Source organism: Elephas maximus, chromosome 18 (genome assembly GCF_024166365.1).
Source record: "Elephas maximus indicus isolate mEleMax1 chromosome 18, mEleMax1 primary haplotype, whole genome shotgun sequence".
In the NCBI taxonomy this organism is placed as follows: Eukaryota; Metazoa; Chordata; class Mammalia; order Proboscidea; family Elephantidae; genus Elephas; species Elephas maximus.
Window position 1 is genome coordinate 43,298,438 of NC_064836.1, and position 16,671 is coordinate 43,315,108.

General features: G+C 34.8%; 1 protein-coding gene across 1 annotated transcript in view; it reads left to right on the forward strand.

The window, feature by feature from the left end:
* TMPRSS15 (transmembrane serine protease 15) overlaps nucleotides 1–16,671 on the forward strand; it is a 143,427-nt gene that overhangs the window by 41,237 nt on the left and 85,519 nt on the right. The window contains exons 8-11 of the mRNA XM_049858502.1: nucleotides 1,666–1,774; nucleotides 6,897–7,003; nucleotides 8,166–8,306; nucleotides 9,022–9,171. Of these exons, the coding sequence (XP_049714459.1) occupies nucleotides 1,666–1,774; nucleotides 6,897–7,003; nucleotides 8,166–8,306; nucleotides 9,022–9,171 (507 nt within the window). The remainder of the gene's footprint in view (nucleotides 1–1,665; nucleotides 1,775–6,896; nucleotides 7,004–8,165; nucleotides 8,307–9,021; nucleotides 9,172–16,671) is intronic.

A 16,671-nucleotide genomic window follows, 5' to 3' on the forward strand; every position in this document is an offset into this window, starting at 1 on the left:
TGGTCAGGGAGTTTAGGGTGAGGAGTAAGATTTCCTTTCAGAGCCAGAAAATAATTTATCTCTACATTTCAAAAAATCACACATTTTCACAGTTTATCTTGAAATCATGACACGTTAGCCTTGATTATCCTTGTTTGCTGAAGCACGAGACATATGAGGAGATTCTGTTCTCTTAGCAAGCTACAGTTTTCTCTATTTCATTTCTTGAAGTCTGTGCCAAATTGTTCAGAAACTAATCTTTGCTTCTCTGGGTTTTTTTTTTTCTTTTCTTTTCACAATTTGCTCCTTTTTTTCCCTCCTCCTGGGAATCAGGCTATGCAGTCATAAACCAGTGAAATTCCTAGGCCATTGTTTTTAGATTCGAATCTTAAAAATCACCAAAGTAAAAATATTTATGCTCTAAAAAATATTATTAAAAGCATCAAAAAGGTAACCAAAAACATGGAATTTTTACCAAGACTTTTATGTGTTGCTCAATCTTTCAATTCCTTTTATTTCCTACATATAAAATATTTCATGCCATATGATAGCTTGTATTTTGAAACCTAACAGAATTGCTTCATACTGTTACAGTAGGCTTTTTCATTCAACCATTTTGGAATAGTTTATTCTAGCACTCAGATTTCAAGGCCAGATTTCTCTACCCTCCATCAATGCTTCTGACATATGAGAAGTTAAAACCTACCCAGAGAAAAAAGGGCACACTCTATGAATCATTCTTTTAGAATACAATGTCAATAAAACTAAGCACCTAAGTATATAGAAAATAATCTAAGGAAACTACTTATTATGACAATCAAATGGTTTTTTGTTGTTGATGTTGTATTTATAGCACATACTATACATTTTTTTTAATACATAGCAAGCATAAAAGAATGTCTAAAAGCTATAGGGTACGGCTCCTGGTTCTTGCCTTCAAGATGATTTTAATCTAGTTGGAAATGATTAAAGTATACATGAAACACAACTAATAGTGCATGATACTAAAAAGAGGTATAAATGTTATAAGAATTAAAAGATGAAAATGAGTAATCATGGAAAGCAAAATGCATATTTAGGAGTATTAAATAAAAACATCAAGATGGATAGTAAATCTGTACCATAAAGAGCAAGAGTGATGGGTTTTAAAAGATGAGTGAAGATTGGATGTATGAAATTCTCTGCAGACCATTCGTACTATTTTTACCATTTGCCTGGCCTTATTCTGATAATTTTCTGGAGGACATAGCAAAATGTGCATATATCTGGAGTTCAACCTAGCCCCAATTTAATGGGGAAAATAAGACCAACAAAAAATGTATAGTTTTTTTTTTGTTGTTGTTCAAATTGGATGTTTCCAATTCAGATATACTATTTCCTTACTATATGAAATATGAAATAATATACTTGAAACACAGCCTAGCTATGAGTGTTTAGAATTGGAAAACTTTTCTAAAGGACTCTACAATGGGTGTGTAAGAGTATTTGAAAATAGCTAATAAGGTTTAAACATGACACCTGATTAGCTCCCATTTTATCATTTCTGTTTCATAAAATCATCTTGCACAGAATGAATTCAGTAAGGAGTGTTCTGTGAAGGGTTTGGTAGTCAGGCTAAACTCCATTTCATTTGAGAAACATTTCTAAGATTGATTTTGTCTAACACTAATTTCCCTGTTTTCACAGCCACAGCTTGTGATGGAAGATTTTTGTTGACTGGATCTTCTGGGTCCTTCCAGGCAGCCCATTATCCAAATTCTTCTGAATCCAGTATTGTTTGCCAGTGGATTATACGGTAATATGCCATCTTCTATTTTCTGTCCTTAAGTCGTAAATTACTTCTCTGATGTAGTAAGTCTTACCATTTTTAGTTGTATTTTTTTTTATTCCAGTCATGATCTTTATTAGCAATGAAGCAAAGCCCTGCCCACTGCAAAGGTGTCCAAGAAGATATTTTCTTATTCTTAACCTTTACAAATTATATTCTGTCATCCTTTGAATAATACTGTCTTTTTTTTTTTTAATAAATGGGGCCACACCATTGGACTCTAGAGCAAGTTTTTTTTTTTTCCCCCCCTGTGGATGGCATAAATCAAGTGCTGCCAAGGTGAACAGCACACATGTATGGCTTTGCCTCTCAAGAAATAGAATTTCATTTCACCTGCAACCTGGTTACAGAGTAGTTCCTCTCTCATTATGCCAGTGTCTGTATGACCGTCTCTGATAGCATGATTCAGTCACAGAAGATTAAGGGCCAGAAACACCCTCTAGATAAATCCTTTTGCTATATCTGAAATGATACTTGGATCAGTTACTACATATTTGAGCTCCAAGTTCTTAATTCAATTGACCAATCCAATCATTATGAAAATCAAAATAATCAGGCTGCTGATGGCTGATCTACTTCAATGTTCACTTATTCAAATTTCACAGGCGAGGTGCACCACAAGTTCTCCCAGATATTCTGAGGGAAAAAAAAGTATTTCTAGTCAAATAAATATATGGAATAATTTCACTACAACTTAAAAAAAAAAAAATTTCATAGCCTTAAATATATTAACGTGCAATGTAAACCCCTAAAACAAATTATTTCCTATTAAGTCACTGAATTTTCCACCCACAGGGCATGGAACAAGTGCTCCATAGAATTCCCTTTGAGAAGTTACATTCCACTTAGTTTATTTCTCTTAACAGCTGACTGGGATTATGGTTTCTCAAACCGTACGATAGTTTTAAGCATTGCAATGACTCACTAGAAAACTTAGGGGATCAATATGACAGCTGATTAAAGAAATTTCACAGGCACAACCTCAGGTTCTTGTCAAACAAATAACAGGAAATGACCTCATAAACCTCACAAATGTTGTTTTCCAGTGTGGATGCACCCTAGAAATGAAGTGGGGGTATGAAGGGAAAATTGTTCTAAACAAATTTACTTGGCATTCGTCAGGGAAAAAAAAAAAAGACAAAACACCCTGTTCTCTTTAAATAATTTCTATTTTGAAGCTGAGCCCAATGTCAGACATAGCTTTAACTAGGAACACAACTTCCGCTCTTTTTATGGTCTAGACAACATGTTACATGTTGAGATAAGATTTTGTATTAAAATTTTTGTATTAAAAATGGCAACTTTAAGTCATTTTTGCTAATTGAAAAGTTAACCATTTTAAGGATGCGTTTGGGTGCTAACCAAAAGGCCAGCAGTTTGAATCCACCAGCCTCTCCTTGAAAACCCTATGGGGCAGTTCTATTCTATTCTATAGGGTCCATATTGGTCAGAATCGACTCGACAGCAATGGTTTTTTGTTTGTTTTTAATTTCTATCCCTAAGAGTACATATCACATCAATATTCAAGGAAGCATTTAAAAATGGCTATCAGCATCATCCATAAGGAAAATGAAAAATAATCTTACTCTTTACTTAAAATGTGAGCCAAAAGCCTTAGAATAATCTTAAATTGCTTCTGCTGAAAATGGACATAGAGTATGAACCTAAATTATCTGAACCCTTAAGTATACAATGGTTTCTTCTTTGGAATTTTATTAATACCAAATAAAGGTAATTTACTTGTTAAGTCTACTTACTAATATGGGTAGGTCAAACATAGAGGACATAAAAGCACAACAAAATAAGCTGGTGGTATAATGATGATATCATTTGTGTAATATTCTCTATGTGTTAATTAAGGATTTGTATGCTTCTATTCTTTTTCCTTCCTTTTCCATTACTTAATTTTTAATTGTATCTTAATAAATCCATTATTGGTTCAGGGATGATTTTACAGAACTGAAGAAATCTAAAATGTTACCTCAACTTCAGTGCTGTGCTTCTTGATAAAATTGTAGTTTTATCAAACATATAAATAATCTAACTTTTTTCTTATCGAAACTTATTACTGTTATTAGAGATGCAATGTTCTGGAATTTTGTTGCACTTCATAGTGATCAAACTGAAGGGAAAGATAAGGATTTTTCCTGCCCGCTTGGAAGACCAAGTAGTGAACAAGTGTTTGTGATGCAATTGAACTATATTGTGGACTAGACCTGCTCAGACATGGAGCTACATTACGACTATATTTAACATAGTGCCAGTGGTTAAAAATGTAGGCAATGTAGGTCATCTGTGTAAGTTCAAATCTTGGCTTCTTCGGATTCAAGGTGTGTGGTCTCAGGCAAATGACTTAACCTTTTTGGACCAAATTTCTGTATCTATAAAGTAGAATTCAGCATCTCTAACTTCTATTTTTTAACTACAGGGTCAAAGTCATTATCAAATGTGATATTGAATATAAAGTGCTTAGCTTCATATTAAGTGCTCAATAAATGTGGGCTATAAAAAAAAGATTAGTTATTAATGCAAAAATGCAAAATGTATGTTACATTTAGAAAAGCATCCATTCCTTTCAAAAAATCTAAAGGTAACCAAGATGGCTAGTATTATAAAAACATCAGGTATCATATTCTCCAATTAAATTTACCTTTGTAAATGCCAGTGGTTTCTTTGCAAGTGAGTTTGTTTTTTAGTAAGAGGGAGGCCGAAAACAGTATGTACTTGTTTATCTCTTCTACCTTCCGTTATTGATACTGAGAAAGTAAGAGATCCCTGGCCACAAAGGTTTCTAGAGAGCTTCTCCTACATCCCTTAGTTAAGCAACTTGAATACAATAATGCATGAAGAAAAACTCACTGTAATCTTGCCTAGAGACACCAAAACTTTAATTAAAAGGGCAGAAATCATCCTGAATGCTACTTTATTTCTTCTATCTCTGTCTTCTTCAGTTTTGACGCCAGTGCCCTGAAGGTGTCATAAACAGGCTCTCTCCACCTGTCCCTGAACTGATCCTAACAGAGGTAGGGCTTGTATAAATGGCCACCACCATCAGCTTTGCTCTTCTTCTCTCAGTCTGAGCTGGGAAGATCCAGCCGTAAAGGCTGCTTCCTCACGTTGACCTCCTCAGCCCCCCTCATTGTCCTACCTCTCGTGTCCTACCCCCCAGCCTCCTGAGGTTATCAAATATGCCTGTGAGTGTAGTGTCCTCTGCACCTCCTAGCTTACTTCAGTTTCCCTCAAACCAGAGAGTATATCACAATCACTTATGGAGCTTTTAAAAATAGAAACCTCAGAATCCACTCCAGAATTGCTGGATCTGATATTTGGGGCTGACATCCACTGTCCTAACTTTACGTCCCTGGCAGTGCACACTGATAAGATCCAGAAACCAGGATTTCTACTTAAATCTCTTCAAGTCTTGTCCTGCTAGTAGCTGTCATTTCAGTATCACAATCTCCACTCCTTGACTAAACTCTAGTCTATAAATTCATCCTACTGACTAGGATTCTAATCCCATGCTTACCTGGGCTTTTGCCACAAATGAACAACATTCCCCAGCAAAAACCTTTAGATTTTCCAAAATTAACTTCCATTGTGTTGGATGTCTCCAACTGCTTGATTGGCCAGGCTACTACTGATGAATTACGTAAAAACCAAGCTTGCCATGGTCTTTGCCAGTTGGTCTTGTTCACCCAGCATCTTCTGGGGCCACTCTCTGAAAAAGATCAGTTCTCAAAGCTCCTGATGGCTTTGGAAACTATGTCTCTACTTATTACTAGTTCTTTCTGACCTTCTCTTCTGGGTCTATTTGCAGACAATCCATCCTGTCTCATTCCTAACCAGTTTAGACACTATAACCTGATCCCATTTCCCATCCTTAAGCTCTTCTTTATCTAGCATGCTGAAGGGCTGAGGGGCCTTTGTACTTCCAAAGTACTCCAAGGGCTCCCTCAGGTTTCTTTGTCTATTTGCAGGGACAGTGGACCTGTAAATACAGGTTGCCCTAGATACCTCATCCTTTTTCCTATGTTTAATGTTGGAAAATGAAAATTCTATATTTAAATATCAAAACTTTCTAATAAGCCTGTCAAACTTTGTCTTATTCTCTTATACTGGCAGCTACAATATGTTATTTTTTTCATCATAAATAAGCATATACTATTTTCTATGAAGTATTGGAGAATACAAGACAAATAAATTAATCCCTGTCATTGAGTCACACTAATTCTTTGAGTTACACAATTAAATACTGTTGCTAGTTATCGTTGAGTCAATTCTACCTTATGGAGACCCCATGTGTGCAGAGTAGAACTGCTCCATAGGGTTTTCAGGAGCCCTGCTGGCTCAAGCCTGTGACCTTTGGAAGATCACCAGGCCCGGCTTCCAAGACTATTATGTAACTAAAATTTGTAGAAATTGATAATTTCCACATCAATGGTGTAGATAACCTGGTGTTTCTACTCCAAGTAAAGGGGTGGCAATGGACCAAAATACAGATACTTTCAAAAGCTGTCTTTATTTAATCTGACTTTAAGAATAAATGGTTATGGGGATTAAAAACAAAAGTAAATAGCTAAATACAGTAAGTGAATATAGTGTAAATTATAAATAATTTGTCTTAAAACTATTTGAATTGAGTAAATATTCATACGTCAACTACCTTGACCAGTTAGCTAAGTACCTTTTTTTACCTAAAGAAGTACTGAATAAAATTATACAAATTAAAAAAATGGACTTTTGAGAGTATAATGTATATATTCTTTACATTTTGTTATGCCACAAATAAATTTCACAATATAAGTTAAGCATAATAATTCATTGACATCAAGTTGATTCCAACTCAGAACAACCCTATAGCATAAAGTTTCCAGGGAGCGGCTGGCGGATTTGAACTGTTGACCTTTTGGTTAGCAGCCATAGCACTTAACCACCACACTACCATGGATCCTAAGCATAATAACTAGGTCTAATTTCATTTGAAAACTAATTTGAAATGTCTCTAGAAAATACATTCACAGTCTAGAAGGCATTAAGAGTTGTGACAACTGTTTAGAGTGTAATAATCTATTTTCTGCCTTTGATTTAGTGTAAACCAGGGACTTTCCATTGAACTGAGCTTTGATCCTTTTAATATGTACTACACAGATGTATTAAATATTTACGAAGGCATAGGACCGAGCAAGATTTTAAGAGGTAAGTTAAAGCAAATATGCAATCCAATATCAAAATGAAAATATATACAAAAATTTTTGAGTGGTGGGTTTTCTCTTTGATTTTGAACTGAATAGGGACTGGAACTTTAACAGTAAAAGGAACAAGTGAAACTGGTCTCCAGTATGAAAAATAAGGAACTCAGTGCTCTATGTAATTTTCCTAGTAATAAAAAATTACTATTTCACATGATGCTGTTCTAATTAGTCTTTTTTTTTTTTAATGTGGGATTTGTCAGAAATATAGTTATGTCTTTGCTTAACATGCATTAAAGGTTACTCCCCATTAAACAAAATTCAGAAAAGCCCTAAGAACTACTGTTCTCTATTTCTGCAACATTGCATGGGTTATAAACTCACAGAGTCTCTGTGCTTATTTACAATGTGTGCACTACTCCTATCCCTGCACAACTGTGATGACATTACTGATAAAGCACCTAGCAGAAGATAGAGACTTGATAAATGAATGGTATTATTATTATTACATCACCATTTACCTTTAGTACATGGGCACTGTCTTAGGCTGGGTTCTCTAGAGTGAAAAAACCAGTGAAGCATAGAGAGAGAGAGAGAGATTTATTTCAAAGAAATGGGTCATGCAGTTGTGGAGGCTGGCAAGTCCCAAATCCATAGGTCAGCTGTCAGGCTGGAGTCTTCTCCTGACTCATGTGCTTGCAGAGAGGTATTTGAGATATATATTCTGAACTGGAATTAAATGAAATTTACGATTTTACAGAAATACTGTATGTTTTTATTACTGTGAACCAGTTTTAGCTATGGCATAGGAAATATCTGATAGAGCCAAACAATCTTTAAGTTTTATAAATGTTTAACTTGTGTGTTTCTTAGGGAAACTTTTTCAGTAAAAGAATGCACATTTTGTTTTTATATGTGTGTATATATGTATATATAATACTTACATAGCTAATAACTAAAAATAAAAATTATACTTTGTTTTCTCATACTGTAAATATGTATAATAATTTGAAGTTTTCTTATGTTTAGGAGAAAAGCCATTTCAATCAAAATAAAATAATTATAGGGTTAATGCTTTTAGTTAACTGAGTGCTTTCAGATTAGGTAGGTAGGTAGATAAGTAGATAGATATGTACATTTAACAGTCTTTTTTTTTTTTTTTTCGGTAGCTTCTATCTGGGAAACCAACCCTGGTATAATTAGGATTTTTTCCAACCAAGTTACTGTCACCTTTCTTATAGAATCTGACGAAGGTGAATACACTGGCTTTAATGCAAAGTATAATGCATTTAACAGCCTAGATCTTAACAGTAAGTATTGTTTTTCTTATAGAATTTTCAGATCTTTTAGCATTGTAATGAGATTTTAAATGTAGCAGAACCTATGATTTTATAACAAAATTGTAACCTGTTTCATGACGCAAGTTCTTAAGTCAGCATGTCTCAGGTGCACCTCTCTCTACTTGACCCTTGGAAAGAAGTGAGAAATTAGAAAATAGTGCACTTTCTTCAAATGAGTTGAATAACCAATTTGAGAAAAATTACAAATAAAATAAAAAATTTAAGTAATATTTATGTTCTGCAGGTATTAAAAGTAAAAAAAAAAAAAAATTCTTAGCATAAAACAAATGCTGAGAGCATTCCACATGAACTTAATTTTGACCAGAGTCTTCAATTTAGAAACAGAAAAAGAAACAGAGGAGAGAAAAATGTGAGACAATGTTTGTGTGGGTAAGCCAATGGAAACAATATGTAAAAATTATGTTAAAGGAACAATAAATGAGTCTTTGCTGAAGTCCTGATGGGGTATATGAAACACGTGAATGTAGCAGAATTGACAACAAAGGCTGTTTTTTGAACTAAATGAAACAGAGTTAAGATGGATAAAGAAGAATTATTTTGTGCTTGTCACTTAATTATAAACTCCATAATTAGATTATTTTCTGTGTATCTATTATAACTACTCACATTGTGAAATACATTTGAGTGTTGTTTTTTTTTTTTTCATTTCTTTTTTAATTCACAGATTATGAGAAAATTAACTGCAATTTTGAGGATGGTTTTTGTTTCTGGATCCAGGACCTAAATGATGATAACGAATGGGAAAGAGTTCAAGGAAGCACCTTTCCTCCTTTCTCTGGACCAGATTTTGACCACACTTTTGGAAATACTTCAGGTATAATTCAGTTTATTCATGAATCAAAAGGCAAGCACTGTTTGTTGTTCTTGTGCAGTTTAAAGGGAGCAGCATTAATACAAGAGTCTTTCCAGATTTTCTGTATTTAAAATAATGAAATAATAAATGTATTTAAATAAAAAAAAACAGTAAAAAAAGAGACAAGTAAAAGCAAGTGTGTTTCAAAAAACATATTTTATTCTATACATGCACAACATGTTGAAATGTACACAGAGGCCGATACGTACCAGGAGACGTAGGTTGTCACTTCAGGTTTGCCACTTATTATTAGCTAAGTGGACGTGAGTGACGTAATTAACTTTTCTGAACTTTGTTTTCCTTTGCCTTAATTTCATTTTTGGACTGTTCGTTGCTTATGTATAGAAAGACAATGGATTTTCATGTATTGATCTTTTATTCTGCAACCGTGGTGAACTCATTTATTAGCTCTGAAGTTTTTAAGGATCCCTTACCCAGTAAAAAAAGTAGGATATTCTATATACAAGATTCTGTTACCTTGAGATAGTTTTACTTCTTTCTTTACATTCTGGATGACTTTTTATTTCTTTTATTTATTTTTCTCACTCTGTTTCTCTGGCTAGAGCCTCCAGTACAATGTTGCATAGAAGTGGCACAAGTGGACATGCTTATCTTTGTCCTGATTTTAGAAGGAAAGCTTTCAGTCTTTCACCATAAATTATGTTAGCTGTGGGTGTATTATAGGTGTATCAAGGAAAGGCCATTTTGTTCTTAGTGTGTCAAATGCTTTCTCTGCGTCTATTGAGATAACAATGTGGTTTTTGCACTTCATGCTATTAATATGATGCGTTACATTGATTAATTTTTGTGTGTTGTTGTGTTGTCAGTCTAGTGTTCCTGAGATAAATCCCACTGCTCATGGTGAATAATCCTTTCTATATGTTGCTGGATTTTGTTTGCTAGTATTTTGTTGAGTGTTTTTGCATGTGTATTCATAAGGGATATTTCTTACTACTTTTCTTCTTTTGCGATGTCTTTGATATCTAGCCTCATAGAATAAGACGGAAAATGTTTCCCCCTCTTCAATTTTTTAGAAGATTTTGTCAAGAGTTGGTGTTAATTTTTTTTTTTTTTTTAATATTTGGCAGAATTCATCAGTGAAGCTCTGTGGGCCTGAGCTTTTGTGAAAAGTTTTTATTTGCTTTAGAGCTATTCAGATGTTCTCTTTCTTCCTTGAGTCATTTTCAGTGGTTTGTGTTTCTAGGAACTGGTTCATTTCATTTAGGTTATGCAATTTGTTGGCATACAATTATTTATAGTTTTACCTTAGCATTGTTTTAGTTCTGTAAGGTCCCTAGCAATGTCCCTCTTTCATTCCTACTTTTAGTAATTTGAGTATTCTCTCTTGTTTTGTCTATCTAGCTAAAGATTTAGTTCTTTCCAAAAAACTAACTTTTGCTTTTGCTCATTTTCTGAATTTTTTTTTCTCTTTTCTCTATTGCTTTTATTTCTACTCGCATTTTTATTATTTGTTTCCTATTGCTTGCTTCGTGTTTACTTTTTTCTCTCAATTTTTCATTAAGGATGGTTAGGTTATTGATTTGTTATCTTCCTTTTAATGTAGACATTAACATCTATAAATTTCTCTGTAAGCATTGCTCTTTCTGCATTCCATAAGTATTATTATGTTGTGTCATCATTTTCATTCTTCTCAAAATATTTTGTAACTTCCCATGTGATTTCTCCTTGGATCCATTTGTTATATAAATTGTGGTATTTGATTTCCACATATTTGTGAATTTCCCAAATTTCTTTAGGATATTGATTTCTAATTCATTTCATCTTAGCCTGAGAACATACATTAATTATAATCCTTTTAAATTTATTGAGTTGTCTTCTCTTGTGACCTAGCATAAGGTACATTCTGGAGAATGTTCCAAGTGCACTTGGAAAAGAATATGTATTCTACTACTGTGAGGTGGAGTGTTCTATAGGTGTCTGTTAGGACTATTTGGTTTATAGGGCTGTTCAGGTCTACTATTTACTTGTTCATCTTTAGTCTAGTTACGTCCATTATTGAAAGCTGGGTATTGATGTCTCCAACAATTATTGCTGAATTATAATTCTCCCTTAAATTCTGTCACTTTGACTTCATGTATTTTAAACCTTTTTGTTAGTTACATATATGCTTATAATTGCTATTTCCCCCTGGGCTTTTTGTCATTAAAAGATGTCCCTCTTTTTCTCTAGGAACAATTTTTGCCTTAAAGTCTATTTTTTCTGATATTAATGTAGTTACTTCAGCTCTCTTTTGGTTACTGTTTGCAGGGCATATCTTTTTCCATCCTTTTTCTTTCAAAATATTTTTGTCTCAAGTGTGACTCTTGTAGACAGTATATAGTTGGGTCATTTTTTATCCCTTCTATCAATCTCCACCTTTTAATTGGAGTGTTTAATCCATTTAATGTAACTATTGAAAAATTGAGATTTACAACCGATAGTTTGCTCTGTTTTCTATATGTATTACGGCTTTTTTGTTGTCATTGCTATTCTATTCTTCCATTCTGGACTTCTTTTGTGTTAAGTAGATATATTCTAGCATACCACTTTAATTCTCTTGTCATTTCTTTAAGATATATATTTTCTTAATTTTCTTTTTAATGGTGCTCTGTTTATTAAAACTAACAGTTTAACTTATAACAATTTAGCTCAGATAATATCAACTTAGTTCAAAATCTTTGCGTCTGTATATCTCCCTTCTCTCCTCCTTTTTGGTGCTGTATTGTCATACAAATTATATCTTTTTATATTGTATACCCATCAACATGTGTATCAGTATTTCTTTATACAGTTATCTTGCAAATCAGATAGAAAAAAAAAGTTACAAGCAAAACTACACTTATATTGTCTTTTGTATTTACCTATGTAATTACCTCTATTTTACTGTGCAGATTCAAGTTATTGGCTAATGTCCTTTTATTTGAGCCTGAAGGACTCTATTTAGTATTTCTTATAAGCAGGTTTGCCAGATACGAATTCTTCCAATTTTTGTTTATCTGGGAATGTCAAAATTCTTGGTGACTGCCTTTTCTTTCAGCACGTTGAATATGTCACCCCAGTGACTTCTGGCCTCTGTTTTCTGATGAAAAATCAGCTGCTAATCTTATTGAAAACCTGGTATATGTGATAAATTGTTTCTGTCTTACTGCTTTTAAGATTTTCTTTTTTGTCTTTGGCTTCTGACAGCATGACACTGATGTGTCTAGATGTGGATCTTTTTTTTTTTTTAATTTCATCTTACATGAAGTTTGTTGAGCTTCTTGAATGTGCACAATAATGTTTTTTATAAAGTTCGGGGAATTTTTGGCTATTATTTCTTCAACTAGTCTTTCTACCACATCTTCTCTCTCCTCACCTCTGGGCCTAGCATTATTTGTATCCTGGTATACTTGGAAACCCTGGTGGCATAGTGGTTAAAGTGCTAGAGCTGCAAATGAAAAGGTTGGCAGTTCAAATCCACCAGGTGATCTTTGGAAACCATATGGGGCAGTTCTACTCCATCCTATAGGGTCGCTATGAGTCGAAATCGATGCAACAGGTTTGGTTTTTGTTTTGTTTTTTATGCTTGATTGTGTTCCACAGATATCTGAGAATTTGCTCATTTTTATTTATTTTTTTCTTTTTTTCCTCAGACTGAATAATCTGGGTTGACCTATATTTAAGCTTGTTGATTATTTCTTTTTTTTGCTCAAATCTGTTTTCAAGCCCCTTTAGTAAAATTTTTTGTTCCAGTTATGCCTTACCAAATTAACAACAAATTAGCTGAAACACATCATACTTCATAAAGTAGAGGGTCAGTAAAAAAGCTTTGGACCCTCAATGAGATGGATTTACACAGTGGCTACAATGGTGGGCTCAAACATAACAATTGTGGGGATGGCACAGGACCAGGCAGCATTTTGCTTTGTTATACATAAGGTCTCTATGAGTCTAAGCTAACTTGACGGGACCTAACATCAGCACCCTTGGGGAAAACGTTTGCCATACGGAATGTACTCTAAGTCAGGCAACTGAAGACAGCCTTGCAAGTGGGGTTTTCCAGGGAACCACCAGACAGTCAATTAATGACAATTTGGGGAAATGGGATTTAATGGAGCTCCAATCTTGTTCTACCCCCTTCTCCCCCTCACCCCAGTGGTTTCAGGCTGCTGCTTTTCACTGTAATTGCAGGCTGTTGGCTTTCAAGGCACCAGCAGAGCTGGAAGGAGTAGGATATTAGAATAGGATGGGTTAAAATGTCATAAAGCCCCTTTTTCCATCCAAGATTCAGCCAATTTTCTTGAATAACACTCTGCAAATTGCTGAAAATCTTTAGTAAACTTCCAGATTTCTGAAAATGTGTATTCTGACAATTTTTTTCCAAATTTTTTTTTTTTATTGCTTTTGTGGAATAGAGAATTTTTGGAGGTCTTTCCTCTGTCATTTTTGCTTAAGTAACCCTCCCCCCCCCCACATTTGCTTTAAACTTGTTTTAAATAATACCTACTTTGAATGATTGTATGAGAATAAAATTAGATAATGCTTTAGGAATTTCTTAGGGTATAATAAGTCCCCTAAATAAATCGTAGTTCTCTTCATTCAAGAAAAACAAATCTAGGATAATACCCTTGATATATATCTAATATTCACACTTACTCTAGAAATACATATCCTTAAAACTATACTAAAAAGTGAAAATGAGAATATCTTTCTGTATTATAGTGTTCTAGTATTTATCACTTTTACCCACGGCTTATCACTTTCTGTATCAGACACAAAACACATAAAGTATAGAGATTTTGACACTTACTCTCTTATTTAACTCTCACAATAGTCCAAAATATAGTTAGGCAATTAATCATGGTCATTTATAATAACTACAGATGGGTGCTTATAGTGATAAGTTGCTTTTCTCTTGTTGCTTTCAAGATGCTTTTTTTTTTTTTTTTTTTGTCTTTGGCTTTTGACAGTGTGATGCTGATGTGTCTAGATGTGGATCTTTTTTTGTGTCTTTGTTTTCATATGCATGCCAGTATGCCTCATAGTGCTCTGTAAGTGTTTGAGACTCTGCTCATTTTCATTTTCTTCTTTTCCTCAGTCTGAATAATCTCAGTAGACCTATCTCCAAGTTTGGTGATTCTTCTGCTTGCTCAAATCTGCCATTGAGCTCCTCTAGTTATTTTTAGTTGAAAAGCTAATGGCTAATTTAATGCCAGTTGTGAATAATATCTAGTAAAAGGACAATGAAGAATTAAGTTTTACAAGGTAGAGATATACCTGAATAACCCTGGTTCTTAAGACAATGGCATCACCAGCATAATAAAACATGGCCCAGCACACTCCCTTAACTTGAGCAAAACATTTCTATTAAAAGGTGACTACTTTTAACCTATTTCCACAGCCATCGCTAAAAGCCCCATTAGATTTATTCCTTTACTCCTCTTTTCAAAACTATTTGTTGAATCCCAAGCTCAATGCTAAGCATGCAGAATATACCCAGTGCCCTCGAGGACAAAATAAGGGTTGTCCATGAGAGCAGAAAACCCTTATTTTGTCCATGATATATTCTGCATATATCACGAATTTGTGCTCCATGAGAGCAGAAAATCCTTATTTTGTCCGTGATATATTCTGCATATATATCACTGACAAAATAAGGGTTTTCTGCTCTCATGGAGCACAAATTCTAGCAAAAGATAAAAGAAAATAAGCAATATGCACAACCCAAAACCAAGCAAACCCACTGCTGTTGAGTGGATTCTGATTCATGGCGGCCTCACGTATTAAAGAGTAGAATTGCTCCCTAAGGATTTCGTGGCTGTAATATTTACATAAGCAGATCACCAGACCTTTCTTCCATGGCATCACTGGATGGGTTCGATCTGCCAATCTTTAGGTTAGCAGCTGATCACAAACTCCTTGTGCTATCCTGGGACCTTAATATATACAACAAGCAGTGAAATTATTTGGTGTGTTAAAGGCTGATGAGTGCTATGGAGAAACATAGAGCTTGGTAGGGGAATGGAGAGGGCAGGTGTTGGGGTACTGTTGCAAATTTAAATAACGTGATCAAGTTAAGCCTCATTGAAAAAGTAACATTTTTGACAAGGAGTAGAAGGAATCAGCCTTATAGATGATTCCAGACAGAGGGAACAAGCACAGTAAAGGTTCTAAGGTGGGCGGGGGGGCACATGCCTGGCCTATTTGATGAAAAGCCAAGAGGTCAGAGGGACTGGAGTAGAGTGAGTAGGATTCCCTCTGACTGACAGGTAGAGAATAGTTTGTGGAAGGGCTAGAGTGTTATCAGGGAGACCAGCTGAGTCGCTGTTGAGTCAACTCTGACTCATAGCAACCCTATAGGACAGAGAACTGCCCCATAGGGTTTCCAAGGAGCAGACTGCCACATCTTTCTCTCACAGAACAGCTGGTGGGTTGGAACTGCCAACCTTTCAGTTAGCAGCTGAGCACTTTAACCACTGCACCACCAGGGTTCCTTTAAGGGAGACCAAGGGAAGCCTATCATATAATCCAGAGAAAAGTCATGAGACTCAAATCAGAGTAAGAAAAGATGTGATAAGCAGGGGCGAGATTCTAGATAAATTATAAAAGTAAAGCCAGCATGATTCTGTTAGTTACCAGTGTGGACTTAACAGACAAAAAAATGTGCTCTGCATAGGTAGCCCATCCCTTTAAGCCAGAAATGTTTAGCACTGAAAATTATGACATGAATATTCTCATACAGAATTCATCCTTTTTGAATATGTTATTCTCAGAGCTTGCTCCTCCATGGATAAATGAGTCACTTGCATGGCTAAAGACTAACCCCTCAGTGATAATGACCCCAACCCACTAAGAGGCCTGGCCTGAAACAGTCAAATAGTCTGATCATTATTTTTCTTTATGGTAACTAAAAAATGCCTCTACCCCACTTGGACAAGAGTAGTTAGAGGAAAGTGCAGGAAGCATTTATATCCATTGACGATGACAGATACTTTTTAAGTAGTTGAAATCTTTGATGTTCAAATTATCGTTTTTCTACTTTTGTGTCATTATAATAAGATAAAATAATCCCACTGGTATTTGAAGAGTAGAAGTATATTACAGGAGAAAAATGTTTTTGGCTTGCCAACAGATTAAATAGCTAGAGAAATAAGGTGAAACTGACCAAAGTAAAACAGGTTGAATGTCAGGTGGAGGTTTGAAACAGTTGGGTCTGAAATGGAGTCTCAGGAGAAAGTCATATAACAGGAGTTACTTAAAATTAGACAAGAGCAGTTCAGAGCCCACCAGAGGCAGCAGTGTAACGAGGACAGATGAGGCTTAATAGGTCCTCTCCAACTCTAATACCTGTGATTTCATAATCTACGAGTCATTGCCCCCCAAGGGGCGTTTTTCTTCCAACCTGCTTTTTCATGTGTCAGAACATCCTACCTCTGAAATGGAAGAGAATTAAGTCTCTCCTGCTGTTCTTTTCAACCATGT